The 27,243-nt window shown below is 34.2% G+C and overlaps 1 protein-coding gene across 1 annotated transcript in view; it reads right to left on the reverse strand.

Moving 5' to 3' along the window:
• The window catches only part of CDH18 (cadherin 18), a 518,873-nt gene that overhangs the window by 61,736 nt on the left and 429,894 nt on the right, over positions 1 to 27,243 (reverse strand). Inside the window, exon 7 of the mRNA XM_077115122.1 lies at positions 13,282 to 13,535. Coding sequence (XP_076971237.1) covers positions 13,282 to 13,535 — 254 coding nt within the window. The remainder of the gene's footprint in view (positions 1 to 13,281; positions 13,536 to 27,243) is intronic.

Genomic DNA, 27,243 nt, shown 5'->3' on the forward strand with positions numbered 1-27,243 from the left:
ATATGGAAAAGACTTGTCTCATTTGGGATCTGGAGGGTGGAGTTTGGTGGTTTGATTCTGCATGTACTCCAGAAAAATATTCTTAAATCTATTCCATTCCTGTGGGTGTGAACTCATCTTAAGTAGGATCTTTTCATGAGGTTATTTTGGTTAAGGTGTGGACCAACCCTATCAGGATGCATCTTAATCTTATTATCGGCTCCTTTATAAGCTCCTATAATAAGAAACTAGTTGGTTGAAAATAATATGGTAGAATCTGGGTCTATTTGAATAATATTTATAAGTTATAGCCTTTAAAAGGAAAACAAAAAGGGGGCTTCCTTCATTCAAATAACATTCATTTGAAGGACAGCAAGGAAGGAAGGAAAGAGATATAAAAAAGATAAATGGCAAACCGACAGCATTATTTAGATACAGCTTGGTTGTCGAAACAAAGTGCCAAAATAAAAAAAAGAAAATATTTGCAAACTAAATGCGGTAGATGCTGAGAGAGTTTAATAAGAAATGAGAATATCTAAGAAATGAGAATATCAAATTCTATTGAAGGTATGCCACAGAGCATATCACATAGGTTATATGTACTTGTGGTTTAGCTATAAATATGGTTTAATTTTGTAAGTGAATGAATAGGGGGAGAAAGCCACAGGAAGCAAGAAGCTAAGCATCAAGGGAATACAGAAGAAAAGGGAGAGACCAGGAGATGCCACCATGCACAAGTTAAGGACAAAAAATCACCAACAGCCAACCCAAGAATACCAGTCTTCAGGAATAAAGTATTACCTTGATGACACCTTTATTTGGCCCTTTTCCTAGCGTCAAACCATGACCAAATACGTTTCCATTGCTTAACCTGATCCATTTCATGCCGTACTACATTTAAACCATTTTACTTGCTATGATCAGAATCCATATCATGAAGCAATCTTTCAATAATGTCCTTTCCTCATAGGTCTGGAGCTGATGATAAGAGTTGAAATACTTAAGGAGAAAGGAGAAATCTTGTCATAGGAAAGGATAACCTTCATTAAAATGTAATCATTCGGCAATCTGTTTATTATATTAGATAAATTTATCACAGTTTTAAGAAGCTGTACAGTTTTGGTTACTCGAAAAAAATCTTTCTATTTCTGAACGTCGGAGGACCTAAAATTGAAACATATTTCATCCTCAGTGTTTCCTACAGCAACTATCACGAAAGCTCAGATTACATTTCTATCAATTCATCTTGGTGAAATATGGCAGAATGTGTCTCATTTAGAAATATGATTGCTTCAGAACTGTCAACCTGAAGTAAAATGGAGGATTCTTCTATTTATATATTAATTATGAAAATTTGTAATCTCTTGATCTGAGTAATCTCTTCTCTTTTGCATAGTTGATATTGGACTTTCTAATGTTAGTGCTAGCATTAGTGATTGAGTTCTTTCAGAGTAAATATGCTTTTTATTCAGATTTAGTAAAATAAAAGCTACACTTAAATAGTAGAAAATAGGTAGGGTGCTGTGTTTCATAAGTGTCAGTTTATTAAATACTTACAACAATACTATGAGGTAGGCTCAACTAAAAGACCCCTTTTACAGATAAGAAAATAAAGCACAAATTTATGTTCATATCAAGGACTCAGTTGTTGCAAAATAATATGGTAGAGCCTGAGTCTTTTAAGTAATAATTATAAGGTATAATTTTAAAAGGAAAAAAGTGGGACTTCATTCATTCAAAAAATATTCATTTGAAGGAGGGCAAGCAAGGAAAGAAAGAAAGATACATTAAAAAGAAAAACAGCATACCTCGCAGCCTTATTTCAATAGAAAGTTTGGTTGTAGAAACAGATTGCCAGAAAAAAAAAAAAAAGTTATTTGCAAAATGACATGGTAGATGCTAAGAGGGTTTAATAAGAGATGAGAATATAAAATTCTATTGCAGGCATGCCACAGAGCACATCAAAAATATGTATGGTTTAGCTACATATATATGGCTTAATTTTGTAAGTGAATGAAAGAATAAATCTATCAATTAACAAATATAATGGAAATCATGTCAAAATTTAATAGCTGATTAATTAAGGCATTCTATTGTCAGCTTTAATCTTTAACCTAAATATCTTGGAATATATTTTTGATGTATTTCCCTATGTAGACTAGTAGGCTTTCATATGTATATCATGTTTTATAGATTTCTAATATTATCATTTATAAGGATTCCTAACATTATATTTGAAATTGATAAGATTAATTCAGAAATAAAGCCATTCTTGTTTACTTTAGAACATGTGGCTGACATTTTTTTAGCAAGAGATACCAAAACATTGAAAAAAGTATGAATAAATTTATTTTTTTCATAGTATTCCATAAAAGTCATAGTCCTGGAAAGAATTTAAAACTTTAATGTAATTACCAGTTTTAAAGCCCATCTTTTAGTCTGTAGGTTAATTCCACAGTCCAACTAGTTAAGTGCATTGGATCATTCTACAAAGACGTGTCCAAAAAGGTGAGAAAGGAAATGGGAGGTAGATACAAAATTCATTCTAATACAAAGATCACATCACATCATTTTAACTCTTTCAATGCTATCTATTCACCATATCTTGTGCAAAATAAATATCAAGATAGCATCTTCACTCAATGCTACTTATGAAGTCTTATGATCAACAATCAATAAGATGTTCTCATTATGCAATATCAGTAACCTCTTAGATTTGGATTAGAGGAAGAGCAATTAAATTTACAGCAGCTCAAATTTATCCAGTTGTCTTTAAGTGCCCTCTAATTGGTGCAACCTCCAATAGAAACTGCCTCTAAGTTCACACTTTCAAGCAAATGGGCCTGTTCACACTTCTCTCAATATACAATCTCTTATTTCAAAGTGCCTTTGTAACTACAATTTAGATTATAACTTCATATGTCTACAACCACTCTCTGTTCTGTAATACCACCTATGTTACATTTCATACACCTGGTAAAAATGTTTCAAAATAATGAGATGAGGGAAAAGAAAATGCATTATATTGAAATAAGGTGAAAATTCATTATTCAAACTAGCAACAGTTATGCTAATAGCTATGGACCAACACAGAGGCACTATTTATGGCCATTGCGAACACTCAATCACTAATTGTTATCTTTATTCAAGTATTTTCTTCAACAGAAGCTACTTCAAACAAATTACCCAGTTCATCACTTGGCACTTAATTTCCCTTCGATTAGGTAGGCAGAGATTAAGGGAATCATTAGCCATGTTCAAGTGCATTGGGAAAGTTTTATTTTGTTTTCCTTTTAACATCAAAATTTTTGTTCTCAGAAGCACTTGCAATTTTCCCTATATTCTGACTATTTCATCAACAGAAACTAATTTAAAACTTAGGTATCAGAAATGTAATTTTGCAATGATTTACCAGGAGGAATATCAGTTGGTTTAAAATCTAGGAGTATCCTTTTAGTTCTCACAATTTAAACACTTGTAGGCTCATCACGTAAGTGGGAAAACAGATTTCTTTGAAATTTTGTTCCAACATAGCTATTTTTGAAAGTGTTACTGACTATGATCAATAGCTGGGATAAAGTTTAATCGATACACACCCTGTGGGATATTACAGACACTTAGCCTCTTACTTGGCCTAACAAAGAATCACACATCTGCAGTACAGCACAGAGTCATTAAAAAAATTTAAGGTTTCTTCAATTCACTTTGGGAAGGTAATTTATTCCAGAAATCACAAATCCTGAAAATAATCTTCTCTAAAAATATAAACTTTATGGGTCATTTGACACCTGAAATAATGGTGCACTGTGTTTAATAAAATGGATAGCATATAGCACAAAGATACTTTGGAAAGTTTTTTTTTTTTTTACTTCCTGAACCAAAACTTTCATCCAATGGAACAAGCCTTCCTAAAGAAATGAAATCTCTACATAAACAACTGTAATGTTTCTCTCTGCTATTTACACCTTTAACTAAAGATATCAGAAATTCCAATAACTCTGAGTTCTAGAAATGGAATGGGACAGTGTAGTGTTGGTTTGTTTTTCATTTCTTTGCAAAATTCATAGAAAATACACAAAATATTTGCCTATTAATCTCCTGTCAGGAGACCTGGAAAGTGCCACTAAGCCATGGTTTATGTAATCAATCTAACAATAAGAGAGTTACATATTTTCTCCCAGAAACTAGTTTGTGTTCCTTGGCATTAGAACTGTGTTTTGAGATAGTTACTTTTTGTGGTGATTTGAAGCTGTGTGTACCCCGGGGAAACATGTTCTGAATTTTAATTCGTTCTTGTGAGTGTGATCACAAAAGTAGTACCTTTTGATAAGGTTACCTAAATTAAGATGTTATCCATTTTAATCAGAATGGGTCTTATCCTACTACTGGACTCCTTTGTAAGAAAATGAAATTCAGACACACAGAGAGAGAAAGGCGTAGGAGCAAGAAGCTGAAATTAATGAAACCCAGAAAAGAAGAGAGAAACCACAGATATCACTGTGTGCCCTACCACATGACAAAGAAGCCAAGGATTGTGGGCAGCATCTTCAGAAGAAAGTATTGCCTTAAAGAGGCCTTGATTTGGAAACTACCAGCTTCAACACCATGAGAGAATAAATTCCCATTGATTAAGCAAAACCATTTCATTTTAGTTGCTTAAGTAGAAGATGAAACTAAAACATTTCTATATGGTCATGCTGGGACATTAGATAAATTTGAGCCATAAATTGAAAAAAAAAGTGTGCTTTCTCTATCTTGTGATCACATTCTTTTCCAAACTCTACAATTGACCAGCTAGGTGACTTGGGGCCAGACATACAGCCTTTCTAGGGGACATACATGTCATCTGTCAAATAATAGGATTGTCTAAGAAATCTTCATGTCCCCTTCAATATTCAAATTTCACATACTTATGACATTTAACATTAAAGATATTATTCTAGGTGGGCTAATAATAGCCATAAACAAAAAGGTACAAGATACAATTACCAAACAGGGATTATTGACAAAGACAAGAGACTACACTCTTTGCATCCCTATAGAATCTGCATTAAATTATATTTTCTAAACAAGGACAAGCCAGTGATGAACTTCTCTTTTTGAGGCCTGAAACATTAATGGATCATCGCCTTCACTGCTGAAGATTTTGACATAGTTTTGACAAAGTTACATTAAGGTTTTCTGTGAATGGACTAATTAAATTATCTTAGATTTTCAATCAGGTAAAGTTTTATAAATAAATTTGGTCTACAGAAGGAAAAAGTATTGGGTATGAGATGGTATGTTTAATATGAGCATATTTTGAAACATGTTTTCTTGTAATTGTTTATCTTTCGTTTCGAAAGTGCATTTACTGCATTCAAACCCTCTTAATTACTCTCTCTCGTCAACTTGGTTATAGGACCTTGTCATTATTTGATATATCCATTTTTTGAATTTATGAAATTCAAAATTATTATGGGAACTTTACCTTCCATCTCATTATGAACGCTTTGAAAATTTCAGAACCTCATAAGAAAATCAAACACGATAAGAATGCTGTGAACATAACTGGAAGCACTTTTTTACTGGGGTTATAACAAAACTAAAACATGGGATATGTAAACACTTATGATTCTCTGCAACCATTTTTTTAAGGATACCTTCTATTAGTTATTTTTTTATTCTAGCAAATATTTCCAAATCTGATCACAATGTGTTTTATTTTTAATGTTAGCACACAAATGGGTTATCGTTTTATAAATATCGTCATGAAACTATTTTAAATGAAACTGGTAAGCTATTTGATATTTACATGTGATTGTTATTAACATTATGGTAAAAGGAAAATATTGAAATTTTTTTAGCAATAAGCAAATATTTGGATGCACTCAGATTGGAAATCAAAGCAGAAAGGAAAGATGAGGGCGTGCACTGTCTCAGGTATATTCAGTAACTAAATGTTTTCATCCTATGAAAATTTTGATTATGGGACTCCAATAATTCTCCTTTTCTTGCACCAAATCGAAAGGTGTATATGTTTGGTGTAACAATATGTAGAAATTTTTAAATTTTGAGCAGTGTTTTTCAGATATGCTAAACTTGAATGGGACTATCTTCAATACACCCTTTGCCCATTGTCTGAAGTCGATCCATAGAAATAGTAGACTCAAGGACTGGCATTTTAACAATGGTTCTCTATGCATTTAAAGGCCCCATCTGTTTTCTAATTTGTGATACTTGAATTCTGTATATGCACATTTTAAATTATTATTTTTTACCAGTTAAAATATGTGAAAATTAGCATGTCATGAGTTTAAAGATATGCTTTTTTGGAGTAAAAGAAAACTGGGTTTGAATTCTGAATCTATCATTTATTCATACATAAACGTGTCCAAAATACTTAACTCTATGAGACTTAGTTTCTTGTTCAGTAGAATGGAACCAGTAATACAGATGTTTTGCAAAGTTAATTTAAGGATTCATGGCAAACTATATAGAGGCCCTGGCCATAGGTACCAGTGCCTGATTGGTTGCTGTTTATAACAGTCAGATGATATAAGGTAATATGTTCAAAAGGCCCTACCTTCTCAAATCTAACATGATGGCTCATCCCTCAATTGCTACCCTGAAGAGTTCCTGAATTCCATTTGCATTATGCCAATAAGTAAGCACAGCCTATTTAAAGCAAAGGATAATTTATTGTAGGGAAAGAGCTTGATCTTGATTTTTATTTTCTAAAAGGGTGATGATCGTTCTGCTGCAAATTGCACATTCTTATTTTGAATTGAAAAAAATATAACTAGATGTAGTCTGGTCTTGGAAATCTGAAGAGTCTTACAAATAGCTCAGAAAACTGAATACAAAAGACTGAAGTCAGGGAGCTTTTCACAAATGCCTCTAATACTCAAACTCCCTTTTGTTAGCAATTCTACAAACATGGATTTAATTGTATTTCAGGGCACACTGTAAAGTACATCTCCTCAATGTGCTTTTCCTTAATTAGTACAAATATTCAGTCCCTGAGAAAGTTGGAAGTAGAAGGCTTGCCTTTGAGTTTGTTAATGTTTTTGTGTTTTTTATTCACTGTTTGTACCTAGAGGCCCATATGAATGACAAATTTTTATTAAAATCAAGAATAAATATTATGTAAATGATGCCCCTAAATAGCAGCTATGGAGTCTAATTATCTTAAGGCAGCTTTTGCAGGGTTCATTTTAGTTGTCTAATATAAGCAAAGCAGAAATAGTATGCATATGCTAATGGCCAACACTTCTCATTATTAGCAGTTTGAGACAATATATCAGACATGCATACAACACGGTGGGGGTTAAATTAAGTGCTTCCAATAAAATGGAGCAAATACTGAGATAAAGAATCATATAATATAATGGACCAAGTTTCTGTATAAAATTTGTTTTTGCATGAAAGGTAAGGTATCATGTTGAAATATTCACATAACCCTGCAAATATTTGTGACATATGTACCAGTGTGCATTCCCAAATTATCTTTTCAAGACTTCTTTCCTTACGTATAATAGTTTTACAATCTACCACCCAGTTCACTTTACTCTATGTCAGGGTTTCTCAACCTCAGGATTATGGACATTTTTGGCTAGACAATTCTATGTTGCAGGGGCTGAATACGCATTCTAGGATGTTCCCTAGCATTCCTTATCTCACTCAGTAGATGCCAGTACACCCCTCCTCCGGGTGTGACAACCAAAAATGTCCCAGACATTTCTGCATGTCTCCTCGAGTGCAATTTCACTCCTGGTTGAAAAGCACTGTTCTACGGGAAGGGGTGTTTGCATACGTGTTAGAACACATAAGGGACACTGGAAAAAACTTTGAACCTGACCTCCTTCCTCCTTCTTTGGCTCCATTTGGGCACATATAATCCATCCTTCACATTATTTTGATTTTATTATTTATTTTGAAACAAAAAAATCTTTCTGCCTTTGTTTTGGATTATAATTACTCAAGATTTTTCTGTTTTCTCTGCTTTCTCCATTGGCATTCCTGCCGGGTTAAACTTTAAAGATCTTTCCATGGCTTTGAGCCTCTTTGAGATTTCATTCCAGTTTCTCTCTCTATCCTCATGACCTGCCATTCCCCCACCATGTTCAGAAAATCATTAACACCTGTTAAGAGGCCAATCACCCAGACCTTGCTTACTCATCTCCTCCTCTGGAGAAGTAATAAACACATGCTAAGCAGCCATCCTCAACCTTCTGCCATACCTACCTCCTTTTCTATTGTGTTTTCTATTCTTCACAACCTGGAAGGAGATATTAAGTCTATTGAAAATACTGAACTTAATTCAGTATTTAATTAAGGAATTAAATACTTTATTTAATTATTTAGAGAAGAATTCCTGTGGAATTCTAGTGGCAGAACTCCCTTCCCTCGAGGTGGATACAAATCACACTCAAATAGAGAGATGGGTCTCTCTTCTCCAGCACAAAAGTGGGGAATTCAGAGCTGCCATCTACGGACCTTGTACAGGAGCAGTTTCCTCCACCCCGGGAGACCAGCTGTGATGGGACTTTATCCCCCACTCTATTAGACTTATCATGCTGTGTAAGTGATGAGGAAATTATTTGTCCTTTCTGAACTCTTTATTCTGTAACAAGAGATCATTTGCTAAAAAGTTTTTGTTGTGTCCTGAAACTTTACACCATGGTAGCATCTTGCTCCTTACATTTTGGAACAGTGAGAAGGGAGCATGAGCAAATATAGAGTAGGTTGGATTTTTCAGCAGCTCTTATCACTCTTTTTTCCTTTTGTATAGGAGTGTCACACAGGCAACATAAGACTCAGGGCTTTGTGGGCTAAATTAAGGGATTGCCTTATCCTGCCAGTAGAAGTACAGCCCACAGCCGGGGACCTAAAACATGCTGTTTCCAATCTCTAGGGAGTCCCTAGGGACTGAAGGACTTATGAGGCAGAGAGGAGTGGAGAACAAAAAGTCATGGAAGGCTTTGGGGTCTCCACATAAGTGTGGGGAGGGGAAGTTACTGACACCCTCTGGGTTGGTTCCCATAGCTTTTTACTTTCTTTGGTAGTTATGTCTCCCTGCAGGAAAGCATTATAGAAGTTGTCGTCCTGATTGCTGTACCTCCCAGACACGACTATGGAAATGTGCTCTCCTATCCCAGATTCTGGCCATCATGTTGGGGCAAATGACTGGCCTTGCACCACCAGTGCTCCCATTTCCTCAGCATTTTGTTGAGCATTGGCATTATCACCTCCCTGGTGAGGAAAAGGGCATTACTAAACTCATAAAGGATCTTCTATCTGTGGGTGTCTCCTCTTCCAATACCTTGCCTAAAAATAGCCCAGAGTGGCCAATGAAAAAGGCAAGTGGAGTGTGACAGTTGATGATAAACTATCAGGACTTAGATGTACAAGTGCCCCCTTGGCATCCACTGCCCCAAACATTGTGCTATTTGCATATTGGCCTCATCCCTGTATACTCCTAGTGCCCCTATGTGAGTGACATGGAAAGCACATTCTTTCAACTAAGGAATAGAGGAAGAGCAAGCCCTGCAGGGGGCATAAGTGGCCATATCAGCTGCATTGCCTGCAAGACCTTTAGACCATGCATCTCCATTGGAGCTACAGACGTTCACCACCTGGAACCATGCCAATTGAACCATGTCTTTTTGGTGGAAGGTGAAAGCCACAAGAATTTGTAATGCCCTGGGCTTCTAGACCTGGAAGTTTGCAGACACAGTGATACATGTGATACCTTGGAAAAGCTTTGTCCCTCTTGACCCAGATGACATCTCTTCTAACCAAGGACCCCACGTCACAGCATATTACATGCAACAATAGGCCCAGACCCATGGAATTAGATGTGTCTGCCAAGTCACCCACCCACAGGCAGTTGGCACAGTGGAGAAATTTAATGGTCACTAGAAAAATGAGCTTCAATATCTACTCCCAGACAACTACATCTCTCTTACTGTACAGACTGTTTGTTTTACTCAGGTCCTCTAGAAAATAATTTCAGCAGTTCCCAGAAAGGTAAATACAACTTTATCCTGCTTCCTGGCTGGGGAGGGAGTAAGAATTGGGGAGGAAGCCAGACTTTTCTGCATGTCAGCCCTTACACCCATCAAGATGAGGATATGCCCCAGAAAAGGGGCCAATGGCATGCCACTTGGGACTCTAACCCTGCCCTACATTTGGACTGACACCAGAAAGTGCCTGCAAGTAGGATCATGGCACAGTCTTTGGCTGTGTGTTATTCTTCTGAAATCTCTCAAGATGCAACCACTCTCTATGCATTGAAGCTGATGAAAGCCTTAGCCATCTTCCCAGTTTGTTCGCCAGTGAATATATAATGTGAAATCGCTCAGTTTTCTTGGTGACCATTGCTGAGATCACAGCACAAGCCCTTCAGGCTCAGCAAAAGTCATTAGAGTCTCTAAGCAAGGTAGTATCTGATTATTATATTGCCTTAGACATCATTTCACTAAATAAGCAGGCATACGTGTCATTGTCAATACCTCCTGCCATACATGGATTAAGAACTCCAGGAAAGTAGAACAGGAAGTAACTGAAATCCAGTGGCAAGCCCTCTGGCTGCAAAGTATAAAAACAGATTCTCTGTGGGGCTGCTTCAGCTGTTGCCCATGAGCAATGGAGTATGGATACAACCATTTCTTCATACCCTTGAATGGAGTAATGGTACACATAAATGAAGCCCTTATAATGTGTTATAGCCATTGGAGTTCTCAAGCCTCTACTGTCAATATTGTTCAAGGGGACGGACTGCCAGGACCAATGCATTTCAGTCCCTATATCAGAATTGAGAGGTAGGCTTAAGTTGTATAAGACAGTACAAAGAAGTAGGTGGGTCTGGTTGAAAGGTAGAGGGTTAGGCTGTTAGGGAATCAGACCCCTGTTAAGTGGCCATCAACCAGATCTCACCTACCTCCACCTCCTTCTCTGGGGAAGGCAGGAACACACATTAAAAGTCCATTACTGGCCTCCTGCTAACCCTATCTCCTGTTCTGTAGTGTGCCATTCCATAACCTCGGAGAAATATTAAGTCTGATAGAAAGATCTGCCCAGACTTTGAACCCAGAAAGTGGAGACAAGCAGCCCCAGATGTTTATCAGAACAGGAATTCTCAGTGGCAGGGCTCCCTCCCCCTGAGATGGGTAAAAACCACACTAAAACTATGGATTGGAGTCTCTTCTTTGGTGCAAAGTGAGGTGTGTGGAGCTCTTATCTATTGTCCCTGACCCAGAGCAATTTTTGGTCACCCAGGAGACCAGCCATGAAGGGACTTCTCCCCTGATCTTTTGAGCTCCTTGTGCTGTGTAAGTGACAAAGAAATTATGTGTCCTTTCTTTTTTTTGTGCAAGTAATAAAGGGATCATTTGCTGAAAGTTTCTCCTGTGCCTTAAATTTGTGCTCCCATGATGCACGTATCAACCAGCTCCACACCTAGGTAATGTAAGTGTCTCATATTCACAAATTCCAAGTTCCCTCCCCCATTTTTCACCTGTCTAAACATCCCCTCAGTTATAAACCTCAATTCAATCTTCCTTTATCTCACGCCCTCCAGAAGACATTGGAAAACTTATTCCGTACGTACCACTGTCAGACTATTATCACCCTCATCACATAGTGTTCTGCCTCTTATATGTATTTTATTCAGTCTTTCTTGCCATTGGATTTCTAGTTGCTCAGGGATTGTGTTTGCCTGCCTATGCATGTGTGCATTGGTGTGGTGTTTTTATTCCTTTATTATGAGGGCTATTGCAATATGGACACATGGCAGTTGTTTAAAATAACATTTTATAAAAAAATAAAATGTTACTCCCATTTGTTTTAATTAAAATTACAGAATATGTTATGAATAGCATCCTTTGATTTTCAAAAGAAAGTTATTGTCAAACCTTTACATCACACTAACAGCCTGGAATATCTTTATTTGCCAAAGGCATGGGCTACATTTTGTAAGGAATTACCTCACAGTAAATACTTTTTCAACTTAGGCAAACTATAGTGAATGTTAAGATTCAAAAGTATCATTAAAAATATGGCACTTTGACATGCTGAAGCATAGCAGGCTTTCCTCTAGTTGGAAACTGTGATGAAATTTCTTCCATGAGGCTTCTTCCATCAAATAATTAAAGATTAACTTCTAAAACTTAATTTATTTACATTATTTTATAGACTTTGCCTATCTGCTTCTTAAAGCAATATCTAGCTCTTGCTCTAAGTGTGAGAAAGGGCTTACCAATTGGCAAGTTCTCATTTCTGCATTCACAGATGTAGCAGGATTGTTGAATCAACACATTTGTGCAAATAAAATAGTTCTCTTTTCACATGGCTGCTATGGCATTTTTTTAAAAACTGGAACAATTATGTTTTAGGAAAGGAAATTGCAAGTCTTTACAAATAGCACTTAGATGGCCAAGAATGCTTAGCATATTAGCTTTTGTTAAAATGGATGAAAAGCTAAGAGAATGAGAATGAGGACCTTCAAGGCATACAGCAAATATATCTTTTTAAGGATTTCAAAATTTCTAGGGCTTTAAGATTACTAAGAGTATAAATACAAAGTAGAAAATGGGTCTCACATATTTACGCAGTGCTTTGCCCATAAATGAGGCGACCCCCCAAAATTCTCTCTCTCAATTATGCCACATAAGCATAATTATCTTTACTTCATGTAATACTAAAATATGTAGCATGTGCCTGGCATTGTGCTAACTGCTTTATTTCCATCAAACTTCATTTTATAAATATGCTTATGCACAATTATTCTTTTTTCATATATTAGGAATTTGAGGTTCAGCAGAGTTGAATGACTGAAAATTCAGACTCCATCTCTGAGAAATAAATATTATTTGCCCTCTTTTACGGATAACTCAGTTTTCCTAAATCAACGCAGCTAATGGGGCAGAACCAAACGCCAGTTAAAGATGAGTGTTATTCAACATCTTAGCTTTTTGCAATTTATCTTCCTATCACTAATGTTCCAAAGATTCTCTACTTTGTATTTAAATGTTTATACACAAAAAATTTCCATTCATAAAATCAAACAGAAAAATGTAACTGTATGGGCAGTAATTTTTTTCATGGACATATCTGTATATATTCTTGATTTGACAAAAAAAATAGCTTCTAAATTACTTATTTAAATTCAGCTGAAACTATACTTTGATCATATTGATAGAATAATGATGGAAATAAAATCTTTGAATGAATATCTCATTAATCTTAAATTGATGAGCGGCATTAAGAATCTTAATATATATATATATATATATATATAATTTTTGAGCCATACTATACCTTACTAGACTGTTAGCACTGTCAGGATCTTGCGCTAAAACTGTACCAACAACGGTTCCAATCTTGGCATTTTCATAGACTTCCATGACATAGGAAGGCATGGAAAATAATGGGGGCTCATCTACATCGCCGACAACAATCTTCAGCATGGTTGAATCTTTAAAAGGACCCAGGTGAGAAAACCGAAAATCAAGATGGGTATTTGCTCCTTCGATGTTGAGAGTATATGACTTCTTTTTCTCATAATTCAGTGGCTGTAGGGGAAAAAAAGAAAAGATTTCCAGTATTGGAAAATAATACATGGATAGCATAATTCAATCTTTCTTAGTTATAAACAAACTAGGAAGTATGACTTAACAATGTTCAAAAAAACTATTCTCTAAAGCAGAAATCTTGGAAATTCAAGTCTGAAAAAAACACAGTGGTTTTACCCAATCAGAAATATTTGTGATTTACTAGGTTCAAAAAGATATTCCCCACAGGCAAAGATATTTTTTTTGGAACTCTTACTTTTGGTCCCTTCTAGTAACTTCTTTAATCTCATCTTCAATCTACCAATTGTTTTCAAACTTAACATATTAGCTACTAAATAATCCAAATTTCAAAAAAAAATTAGAGCTCCATTTGATTATATAAAAAATTATCTCATACTAATACTTTTAGTTATTGTAATCTAATTTTCACCTTGGTGGTTTTAAACTTGGTATCTTATGTTTAAGTCCGATGAATTTTTAAGTTTGAATTCAACAATATTTTCTTTCACTTTTAGAAAATATTTTATACAGATCTTGAGGTTTATTTTTGTTAGTTTTGCATATATTTATTTGCGTTTGCTGGTTACCATTTTTGCTACTTTGTTTTGTTTATTATTTCCTTTATTTAGGATGCTTTGAAAAGGTTAAAAAACATATATATATGTATATAGTCTGCTTTTTGTTTGTTTATAGCATTTTTGTTTGAGTCTATGTTGATATTTTCTTGTAACTTTTCAGTGTTTTTTTCTAAAAAAAAAATTATCCAGTCAGTATTTGTCTTCTATTTTGTGATATATTTCAATAACAATGAATTTGATTGAGCACACAATAGTGAATAAGGTCAGCATGGAATTTTTCCCCAAGGAACATATGGTCTCATAAATGATATGAACTAGTAAACAGATACTTGCATCACTGTGCAGCTTATGCTAGAAGATATCCTGAGTGTCATGACAGTGAATGAAATGCAAACCTCAGCATCAAGGATAAGTGTGAGCAGCTAGGTAATGTTTCCAAAGGAAGTGACTTGTTATATAAGACCTGAATGTGTAGAAAGTGTTAACATTTGTACATGTGTGTGGAACAGTAAAATATCTTTAAGGAAAAGCATACCAGGAAGACAGAGAAACAGAGAATATAATGATTTGAAGAAATTAAACAGCTTTTTTTTTTTTCTGGAACTTGTGGGGAGGGAAAAAAATAAGGTGCAAAATTAGATAAAACTGAAATCATACAGATGTACATGTTTTCTACTCTTATTGTATGCCTTTAATATATCCATTATAAAACAAAGCCAGAGAAGTGCTGATAATGATAATGTTTTTAATATAAATGGGAAGATTTCCAGATCCGGTGTGCTAGTAAACGATCCCATGGAGGAAAACAACAACAACGAAAATCCTCTGATTTTTAGCATTTGCAAATTTACATGGTATAAATATTCTCACCGTGGTGAAATTTAAGCTACAAGCAACATGATTTCACATGAATGCAGGGTGGAGAAGTTATATCCATAATAGGCTTTGTGACCCAAAATGAGCTGTCTCCAGCACACAATTAAAACTTATTTTGCAGAGCTGATCATTCAGACTTAAGTCTAACCGTGGACAAAGTTTCCATGGTGAGGTTAATGCAGTGATCCAGAGAGCAACCTTTTATTGTGAGCATGGTACATCATCAGTGATGCCGGTTGTCCTGATAAGTATCTGTGAGAAGAGATTTTTCATCCCTTGTTTCTACCACTGCTTTTCCATGATCCTGCTTCAATATTGCAACCTTCTTCCTTGGTCAGATCCCGAGGGTCATTCCTTATGGAGAAGCTCAGATTTTTTTTTTTTTTTTCCTTTATCCTTAAGGTCAAGAGGAAGCGAATTAGAAGAGTGAGCCTTAACTGGATTTTATAAACAAAATGATCCATCCCACTGATGGTTTTTCTCTTATCTTATCTGAATTGCCCCGGAAAATTGGCATTCCCAGATGCTGGAGATTGCACTGAAGTAAACAAGCATCATTTCATTTCCAAACCAGATATTAAGAACCTAGAAAAGTTCTCAGGATATAAGGACAAAGCAAGGCTGAGCTACTACAATATTTTACCAGTTTTTATAACAAAAAAAATCTTAGATACTAGAATTCTCAGAGATTGACCATATGCAGTATATATATGTATTTATATATGTTGCATATATTATGTATTTTAGCTCTATATATTTTTAAAGAAGTGTTAGTTGATACTATAGTTTGTGACCTGCTAATGGGAAGACATTTCCTTCTGAAAGAATTTAAACCTGGAATAAGTATCAAAATTACAGCCATGCAACCTCTCTGGGGGTTACCTGATTAGATCCAAATATTGTGTTTTTTCTTGCCTAAACTACTTTGTCCTCAATATTAGTGAGAATTCTTCTTTGTCTGTTTTATCAATAAATTCAACCCCACTTGCAATGACCTCTCCAAATATAGTGCACACTCACCGCCTATCAGAAATTTTGTGGAAGGATACTGTCCATCATGGCTTAATAGAATCAGAATCAGGGCATGCTGCTTATAAAGTAGCAGCCTGGCAATTTACCGTTCATTTGAGATCAATGGCTGCACATGGTAGGCTTTATAAGGTGCAAATTTCTTCTCTTTGAGCAAGGTCTTTGGGACCTAAAAGCTAAGGGTCACAATTTGTTTACTTCCCTAGGAATGAGTGGCATTCTTTTATTGCAACAGCACTGTGTTGTAAAACATCTTTCTTCATTTATTCGTTGTTGGAGGCTTTACATCTTTCTGATTCTCAGAGAAATTTTCAGAGGTAATTTTGGCCACTTCTACTTCAATCAGATATTATTATCAAGCTGTGTATGCAACATGGCAGGCATCTCTTTTTTTTTTCATTTTTGGCAGATCCCTTGGCACACTACATGTTATTTGTCTTAACACTAACCTACCTACTGCTAAGGTGCCGGCTGTTTATGTGGATGCGTGGATTCCTGTTTATTATCATCTTATGCATATTTAACTACCCCAAGGCAGGGCTAATCATTTTGAGGGACTTGATTGCCAGGGCTGGCAGATGGATGAAGGGGACCCATCTGGAGCCACTAAAGAATGAATAGATCATTTCAGGTTGGGACATGAATTTAGAAACAGATGAATTAATGCAAATGGAAATATTTTAGCAAACTCATTTATGAAGAGAATCTGGTGGTGAATTGCAAGTATAGCAAAATTGTGAGGAAATTATACCAACATATTTTATTCTTAGAGACTGCAATATCATGTATACAATATATTCATTCTTCATTTTGTTATTTCAATTACAATTATATACAGACATAGGGTTAGGATTATAATTATCTTTATACTGATCATTTTCCTTTCTACTGTAGCCCTGGAAAAGCTTTCCAAATACTCCACATTTTCACGTTTTAAAAAAGTCTTCCAGAATTTCTGAGTAAAATTTTACTCATGAGAACCGCTTAGAATTCTTTCTTAAGGTTTCAGTTCTCAAACTTGTTTTATCTATCAACAGTCGATCAAAAATACATATCAGAAATCATGAAATCTATTAATCTAATCTCCACTTTTAATGAGAAGATAGTAGAGGGAAAAAAAAAAAACATAAAGAAAAAACAAATGAAAATTAACCAGGCTATTTAGGTACCACAGGGGAAAAAAAGGAAATGGTCCCTTGAAAGTTAGAAAAATACAAAATGTATCTATTTTCTTGTCTCAAAACTAAGTAAAACACAAAGAGAAGCTTAATAAATGTGAAAGATAGTATGAATTTAATGAATGAAGCTCTGCTGGAGATTTTTCATGAAGCATGAGTAAGACACATTATAATGTCAACTGTCCTGACTTTTAGTTGTTTCTGGCTCGATTTTGATAATAATCACTCACTTTGAACAACTGACTAAAACGCTCAAGCTGACGAAAGTTTAGGGAAAAAGTTCTTTCCAGAGCTACTTGAAGACTCTTCTTAAAAGAGCTCCAGTTCTTAATTTACTCAATAGATACTGCCTCATTATTTATACTGTAGATATTGCCACAGCAAGATGTTTGAAGGGGCTGAGTACTACGGTGCAGTTTATTACATTTTACAAAATTTCTCAACTATGTTAAGTTTTGCTTTTTGGAAAACTACAAGTCTGGATTATCGGTTCATTTTTTAGTGTGGGAAGTAGGTGAGCATAAGGCAAAGTTGTCTTTCTGAAGATTACTTATACAGTATAAATGTTTAGGGGGAAATATTCCAGGAACAATATCGGATTTATTTTTATAAAGCCTTAGCCTTGGGTTTAATTGTATGGACAAAACTCAGTTGTGGCCTAATCTTTGAAGTTAGAAAAAAAATATTCTCATGCCATTGATACTCATTTTAACTGACTGTTTATGTCAGATTTATCAAATTAAAATACAAGATGCTTAATTATATTAGAATTTAGGATAAATCAGGCTATCTTAGTATAAAAATGTGTCAATTATTTTATGGAACATACTTATACTAAGTACACCATTTATGTGAAATTGAGATTTAACGGGGTGTCCTATATCTCATCTGACAATCTATTATGATACAATCTTGAAAATGATGGTTGTTAAACCCTTTTAAGAGGGAAGAGAGAAACTGACAGTAAATATAAATCCCATCGTTTAAAAAAATGTTAAATTAACTACCCTTTTGAAATTGTTGATAGTAAACATTGTACAACATTTACAATATGCATAACATAAGATAATTCCATATGATTGATCTTAGCATAATTCATTTTTTTAATGTTGAACTATCCAAGCATTTGTGGAATAATTCCATTAGTGATGTGATTTCTTTAACTAAAAAACTGCTTTTAATGTTTGCATGGATCCTTATTAAGAAGGTGAATAAGGGAAGTACGACAGTGGCTCAGTGGCAGAATTCTTGCCAGCCATGCTGGAGACCAGGGTTCAATTCCCAGTGCCTGTGCAAAAAAAAAAAGGAAGGTTGAATAGCATTTATACCAGTTTATTAGATTTTTGTTTTAATACTACTTTTTTAAATATAAAAGGACAGTGAAAGTTTTCTTCCTTTTTAGTGTGCTGGAATGCTTTAAATAGAATTGGAATTATCTGCTCCTTTTTAAATGATGTTTTTAAATTAGATATGTTGAAGGCTTACAGAAAAATCATATAGAAGATACAGAGTTCCCATAATACTCCCTGTAATGAACACTTTGTATTAGTATTACAATTGATGAAACAATATGATTATAATATAAACTATAGTCCTTAATTTACATTAGGGTACACTGAGTTGTACAATCCTATGTTTTATTTTTATTTTCCTTTTTTTTATTCTAAGTACCATATATACCACATAAAATTTCTCCTTTTTATATAGAGAGGCCACAATCATATATATAATTCATGGTGTTACATATATTCACAAGGTGTGCTATCATCACCATCATACATTACCATAATTTTTCATTACTCCAAACAGAAATTCTGTGCCAATTTAGCTGTAACTCCCCATTCCATCCTCCACCCTCACCCCTGCTAAACTTTATTCTGGTTTCCGACTGTATGAATTTGCTTATTCTGATTATTTCATGTCTATGAGATCTTAGTGTATTTATCCTGTTATATTTGACTTATTTCACTCAACGTGACGTTTTCAAAGCCCATCCATGTTATCACATTTTTTCAGGACTTCATTCTTTTTACAGCTGAATAATATTCTAATATATATCTATATATACTATATACACATATGCATGCCACATTTTGTTTATCTATTAATATATTTGCCCTCTCATAGTGCAGATTATCTGTCCAAGTTCCTGCTTTCATTTCGTTTAAGAGTAAACCTAGAAGTAAGATTACCATGACTTTTGGTAATTCTAAACTGTTTTGCACAGGGGCCTTACCATTTTACTTTCCTAAGAACAAAGACAAAATTTTCCTAGTTCTCCACGTCTTATCCAATACTTGTTAATTCACAATTTGATAATAGTAATAAGTCTAGAGGAAGTGAAATGACATCTCATTGTAGTTTTGATTCGTATTTCCCTATTGGGTAAATGTGTTGACCATATTTTTATGTGATTTTGGTCTTCTATGTTTCTTCTTTGGAGAAATGAAGTTTTCTGTCCATTTATTTATTTATTTTTTATCTTTTCTGTTGTTGAGTTGTAGGGTTTATTTATATATTTAGGCTATTATATCTTTATGGGATATGTGGCTATATATTTAGGCTATTATATCTTTATGGGATATGTGGTTTCCAAATATTTTTTTTCTATTGTTGAGGTTGTGTTTCATGATGAAGTAGTTTGATGCCCCCAAATTTTTAATGTTGATGAGTCTCATATATATATATATATATATATATATATATATATATATATATATATATATATATATATATATATATATATTTTCTGGTCATGCTTGGAAATTTTGCCTGCCTAGCAAAATTTCTTTAAGATGCTCCCCAATGGTTTATTCTAAGAGTTTTATATAGTTTTGCTTCCTATATTTAGATATTGCATCCAATTTAAGTTAATTTTTTTATATGGAATGAGGTAATGCCCACCTTCATTCACTTGCATATGGGTAGCCAGTTTTCCCAGCACATTTATTGAAGAGACTATTTCCATCCCCACTGAGTGGATTTGACACCTTTCTCAACATTGGTTGGCCATAGATGTATGTGGGGGGGGTATTTTTATACTCTCAATTTTATTACATTCATCTATATATCTACCCTTGTGCCAGTTCCATACTGTTTTTATTATGGTAGCCTTTTAATAAGTTTTAAAATTGAGAAGTGTGTGTCCATCAACTTTGTAATCCTTTGTCAGATGGTTTTGGCTTTCAGGGCCCCTTACTCTTCCCTTTAAATTTGATTATTGGTTTTTCTATTTCTGCAAAGAAAAATGTAGAGATTTTGTTTGGGAATATGTGGAATTAGTAAACCACTTTGTGAAGCATTGACATCTTAACATTGTTCAATCTTCCAATCCATGAACATGGGCTCCTCCATTGATTTTAGTCATATATAAAACATTACTAAGTAGTAATGTTTTACAGATTCCTGTGTTAAGTATTTTACATTCTTTGTTAAATTTATTCTTACATATTTGATTATTTTAGCTACTATTCTAAGTGGAATATTTTTCTTGATTTCCTCTTCAGATATATACTAGTTTATAGAAACAGTACAGATTTTTTCATGTTGATCTTTTACCCCTCCATTTTATTGAATGTGTCTATTTGCTCAAGTAGTTTTGTTGGATACTTTTCAGGAATTTCTATAAATAGGATCATGTCATCTGCAAAGAGATTAAGTTTTACTTCTACCTTTTCAATTTGGATATATTTTATTTCCTTTTCTTGCCTATTGCCCTGGTTAAAACTCACATTACAATATTAAATAACAGAATCCTTGGTTTGTTTCTGATCATAGAGAGAAAGTTTTCAGTCTTTCACTATTGAATAAATAAGATAATAAACTTATTTATCATATTGAGATAGTTTTATTCTATTCCTAGTTTTTTAAGTGTTTTTATCAAGAAGGTGTTCTGGATTTTGTCAAATACCTTTCCTGTATCTACTGCGATAAGATGGTCTTATGTGCTTTTCTATTCAATTAATGTGTTTTATTATATTAGATTTTCTTATGTTGATCCACCTAGCATACCTGATATAAATCCCACTTGATTCTTTTCATGTGCTGTTCGACTCAGTTTGCTGGTATTTTGGTGAGAACTTTTGCATCCATACTCATAAAGGATATTAGTCTGTAATTTTCTTTTTTTGAAGGACACTTATCTAGTTTGTTATTAAGGTGATGTTGGCCTCATAAATGAATTGGGATTGTTCCTTCTTCAATTTTTTTGAAGAGTTTGAGCAGGTTTGGTGTTAATTTAATCCTGAAATATTTAGTAAAAACTGCTATTGGAATAATCTGATTCTGGGTTTTTCGTTGCTGGAAGGTTTTTGATTATTGCTTTAATGTCTTTACTATTGGTTGTTGAGTTCTTTTATTTTTTCCTGAGTCAGTATAAATAGTTTATGTCTTTCTATGCATTTGTCCATTTCATCTAGGTGCATAACTAATTTGTTGGTGTGCTGGTTTGAAAGGAAGTATGCCCCCTAGAAAAGCCATGTTTTAAACAAAGTCCCATTTCGTAAAGGTAGGATAATCCCTATTTAATACTATATGTTTGAAACTGTAATCAGATCATCTCCCTGGATGATGTGATTTAGTCAAGAGTAGTTGTTAAACTGGATTAGGTGATGACATGTCTCCACCCATTTGGATGGATCTTGAGTGGTTTATTGGAGTCCTATAAAAGAGGAAACATTTGGAGAATAAGCGATTCAGCGAGAGCAGAGCAGAACGACATAGCCATGGGAAGCAGAGTCCACCAGCCAGGAACCTTTGGAAATGAAGAAGGAAAATGCATCCCAGGAGCTTCATGAAACAAGAAGCCAGGAGACGAAGCTAGCAGATGATGCTGTGTTCACCATGTGCCTTTCCAGATGAGAGAGAAACTCTGACTGTGTTTACCATGTGCCCTTCCACTTGAGTGAACTTCATCAGCCTTCTTGAACCAAGGTATCTTTCCCTGAATGCCTTTGATTGGACATTTCTATAGATTTGTTGTAATTGAGACATTTTCTCGTCCTTAGAACTGTGAACTGGCGACTTATTTGATACCCCTTTCAAAAGTCATTCAGTTTCTGGTATATTGCATTCCAGCAGCTGGCAAACTAGAACAGTTGGCATTCAATTATATATAGCATATGCTTATTATCCTTTTAGTTTCTGTAGAGTCAGTAATAATGCCCCTGCTTTCATTTCTGATTTTATTTTGTCTTATTTATTTTTTTGCTTTGTCAAAAGTTGGTTGATTTTATTGTTCTTTTCAAAGAAACACCTTTTGGTTTTATTGATTACACTATTGTTTTATTCTCTATTTCATTTATCTCCACTTTATGTTAATTTCTCCCTCTATTTGCTTTGGGTTTACTAACTCTTTATTCTGGAGCCTTCAGTTGTGAGGGTATGTTTCTGATTTGACATCATTCTCCCTTTTTATATAATCATTTAGATCTATAAATTTCCCTTTCTGTACTGTGTTTGCGGCATATCAAAAGTTTTGGTGTGCTCCTTTAATTTTCATTTGCTTCAAGATATTTCCTAATTTTCCTTGTGATTTATTCTTCTACCCATTGGTTGATTAAGAGCATATTGTTTAATTAAGAGCATATCATTTAATTTCAACAATTTTGTGATTTTTCAGTTCTCTATTATTGATTTCTTGCTTCATGTGCTCAAAGAAGATACATGGATGACTTCTATTATTTCATACTTACTGAGACTTGTTTTGTGACCAAACATATAGCATATCCATGTGCACTAGAGACTAAAATATTCTATTATTGGGTGAAGTGTATCTTCTAAGTCTAGTTGGTTTATGGCATCATTCAAATCTGCTATTCCTTTTTCATCTTCAGTCTAGATATCCTATATTTTATTGAAAGTAGTGTATTGAAGTCTCCTCTTATTATGGTCTTCTAATTGAATTAACCTGCCTTTAAGTACAAAGTAGCCTTCTGTGTTGGTCGTATAGCTATTTAAAGTATATTTTATTTGATATTAATATGTCTACTGTAGCTCTCTTTTCATTTCTATTTGCATAGCATATTTTTGCCATCTTTACTTTCAATCTAATTGTTCTTTGAATTTAAAGTGGGTATCCTGTAAAACACCTATAGCTGGTTTGTAATTTGGGGGTGCACCCCAGAAAAATATGTTCTTAAATCTAATCCATTCCTACAAGTGCAAACCCATTGCAAGTAGGACATTTTGATGAAGTTACTTCAGTTAAGGTTTGGCCCACCTCAATCAGGATGGGTCTTAACCCTGTTATTGGAATCCTTATAAGTCGAATGAAATTCTGAAGACAGAGTGAAATCTGCAGAGGGAGCAGCCAGAAGCTGAACATCCATAGAACTGGACAAGAAGAGATTGACTAGGAGGTGCTGCCATACACCTTTCCACGTGACGAGATAAGGACCAATGATTGCCAGCAGACAACCCATGAATGCCAGTATTCAGGAACAAAGCGTGACCTGGATGACGCCTTGATTTGGACTTTCTCTAAGTACCAAAACCACGAGTGAAAACATTCCCATTGTTAAATCCATTGTTTAATCCAATCCATTTCATGCCATTTGGTTGAGTGTTAAGGGAACTAAATCTCACGAGGTATATAGTACTTGGTTGGAAAGTATTTTCTTTCACATTTTAAATACTCTATCCCACTACTCAATTTCCTCCATGTTTTCCAGTGAGAATTCAACACTTAATATCATCGGAAATCCCTTGTACGTGGTGTTTCTTTTATAGTTTTCAGAACTGTCACCTTGTCTTTAACATTTAACAGTTTGATTATTATGCATCTAGTCACGGTTCTTTTAGAGTTTATTTGTTTGGACTGTGTTGGGGTTCTTGAATGTGCATATTTGTATCCTTCATTATATTTGGGAAGTTTATTTTCTTCTCCTTCTGGATCTCACGTAAAATATACACATTTGTATTGGGGATGGTATCCCATGGGTCTCAGTCCTGGACTCTGCTTGCTTTATTGTTTTTTTTTTTTTTTTTTTTTTTTTTTTTTGTCTATTCCTCAGTTTGAATCATTTCTATGGTCTCCAAGTTCACTGATTCTTTCTTTGCCAGCTAAAATCTGATGGTGAAACTCTCTAGGGAATTTTTCACATCAGTTTCATAGTCTTCAACTCTTGTGCTTCTTGTTTGGTTCTTTTTGAAATTTTCATCTCTTTATTGATATTGTCATATTGTTCAGACATTATTTTCCTGATATCCTTTGATTTGTCTTTGTGTTTTCCTTTATCTCCTTGATCATATTGATAGTCATGTTTTGAAAGTCATTGTGTGGCATATCTAAAGTCTGGTCTTCAGCCCAGGAGTGTTTCCTGTTTCAATCCTTCAGCCTGCCCCGTGAAGGACTGGCAACAGTATAGAGGTGCCACCGTATGCACATAAGTGTTACTCTCCTTCCTTTGGAACAGGGCCAAGGATCCATAATTGGAGTGTAGGCTGGCTTCCCACTGGTGGGGGAGGGGGAGGGGACAGGTAAGCCAGCAAAAGTGCCACAAGCTCCCTCTACCATTTTTAAAACTATGTTTTCTTAACAACACTTTAACTTTCCTGTTTTCTAGAATTTTAAGGAAGATGACTCTGCCAGTTTTTTGTAGTTGTTCTGATGCTAATTGTAGTCAGTGACCCTCACTGTCCTTTTCCTTTCAGTACCCGCAACTATTTTTGGGTAAGTTGATACATTTCTGAAAACAATCCCTTATTATCTATGAGCTCATAATTAATTAAGTAAAGTATCCTATTAGAAACTTGCACAAGGGAAATAGCCAGTAAGGAGAATACTTGAGGATTGAATTCAAGCCACGAGAGCTTATTTCTCAAACAACGAGACTTCCCTTGCTTTTCTTTAGCTATTGTTCAATAGCTTAGTGAAGATTACTGCCAATGAGTTAACTCTGATTTTCATCGTAAGTTGTATTTTCTTAATTTCATCCTATCACTCCTACTAATTACTTTTACAGCACTTTCCTTTATATTTTATAATCTATAAAATTATGCTTTATCTCTTTAATATTAACACAGTTCATATTACTGTAAATAGTTATCATTTTTCCTATCAATCATTTCCCAGCCAGCTCCACATTTGTAAGACAGTTTAATTGTTTTTTCATCAATCATATCACTATTCCCTAAATCACAGTCCTACATTCTTTCTGTGAAACTGTATAATACTTGTGATTAGAAGGATACTAAAAATAGCATTTAGATAAGTTGCCCTCTTAGTCTATTCTTCTCAAAGTTCAAAGAGGTCCTGAATCTCAGTTTTCTGATATAATAAAGAGAAGCAATTCCTGATGACCTCAACTTTTCCTAATTCTATGCTGTACCATCATCCATGTCTTCAAGTAAATGAACTGGGGAATAACAATATAATAGACAAGTGAAAAATGTCAAAAAATACAAAAAATGGCAAAATTTTTGAATAACAATATAATTGACACGTGAAAAACGTCAAAAAATACACAAAATGGCAAAACTTTTGGTATAACTACTGTATCATTATTATTTCTTTCTTTTCTTTCTTTAAAAAATATGCATTTTGTGTGGTGATATTCTGCCAAAATACAAAGAAAATGACATACATTTAAATAAGATTTCTCTTGTTAAGGTTTCTATTATGACATGATTTGTGGTCTTTGACTGAGACCTGAACTTTATGGTGGACTTTCTGTGGAGAGCAGGACACATAACATTTCTTCATGCAGACAAGAATGATACTCATTCAGTGTGTATTTTTCCACATGTATCAATACAAATAAGTATTACATGTTTGTTTATTGCATTTAAACACTAGGAAAATAAATGCAAATATCTTTAATTTTAAATATTAATATATAAATATAATAAGATGTTATAATATGTATCAAAATTATCAGTGCACTATGTATATAATTTAAATAATTGCATACATAAGATACTTAAAAACTTAACAACAGATCCTAGATTTGGATGGCTTAACTTAGCAGAATGTTTCAACCCATTATTAGTTTCCTACTGGCATGCTAAATATTATTATATAAATATATATTTTAAAAATAGTCAATTAACTTTCATGGTAGCCTCAAAATGATTTATCCCTCATGCCATGCTTATAGATGAACAGTAAGATAAAATGTCACCCAATAGCCTCCTCTGCTAAAATTATTAAAACAGAGTGGTAAGTTTCATTGAATTGAAACTTGGGCTCTTCTCTCTTTAGCCTCTGTCTAAGCAGGGTGATTTCTTTCCAGATAATAGAACCTCATAAGACTGAAAACAGTTCCTGAGGAAAAAAAAAAAAGTTCTAATGAATGTTCATTTCTCTGTAAAGAGCTCACTAGAATTAGAAATTGCTGTGTAGTCTATTTCTTCTTATATAGAAAGTGTGCTCATGTGTTTGTCATTTGTTGTACATTTGCAGTGGGTTGGGGTGCAAAATTTGCTGCTCTTTATGGTTCACAAGCCAAAACCTTTAAAAGCCAATGGCAAAAAAGGAAAAAAAAAAGTTAAAAAAAAAGAGAGAGAATAAAAAACAAAGCAAAACAAAATAAAAAGCCAATTGCAATATCCTGCTTTATATTATTTCACTAAATGCAAGCTAAAGGAATGACAAAGAAAAATCCAAGCACAATTCATTAATAGACCAAAGCACTGATTGTGTGAAACAGATCTATTATGATATAGTTGAATGAATAGGATTAACTTAATTTCTTACATTTTCATAACTTATTATAATTGTGAGTAATATCAAATCATTTGTTATATGAAGTTGAAAAATCATTAATTAATGTGTAATGATCCTGTTTACAGTGTGGCATAAGGAAACTTAAAACATGCATGCATATACTTAAAATTAATTAATATCTAGTACAAAGATATACTTGTAACATACACAGATACAAGTTTATGAGAATTAGTAGTACATTCATGGTGGGTTAATTAGAATAAGATCTTTCTACCTTATCAGGCCTAGCGGATTTATGAGTGATGTGGAATTCTATGCTTTCTAATGTGGGATTAATGTGTATTTTGTTATGGGAACATGAAAATAACATCCAAAGAAGA

The sequence above is a fragment of the Tamandua tetradactyla genome, chromosome 9 (assembly GCF_023851605.1).
Source record: "Tamandua tetradactyla isolate mTamTet1 chromosome 9, mTamTet1.pri, whole genome shotgun sequence".
Classification (NCBI taxonomy): Eukaryota; Metazoa; Chordata; class Mammalia; order Pilosa; family Myrmecophagidae; genus Tamandua; species Tamandua tetradactyla.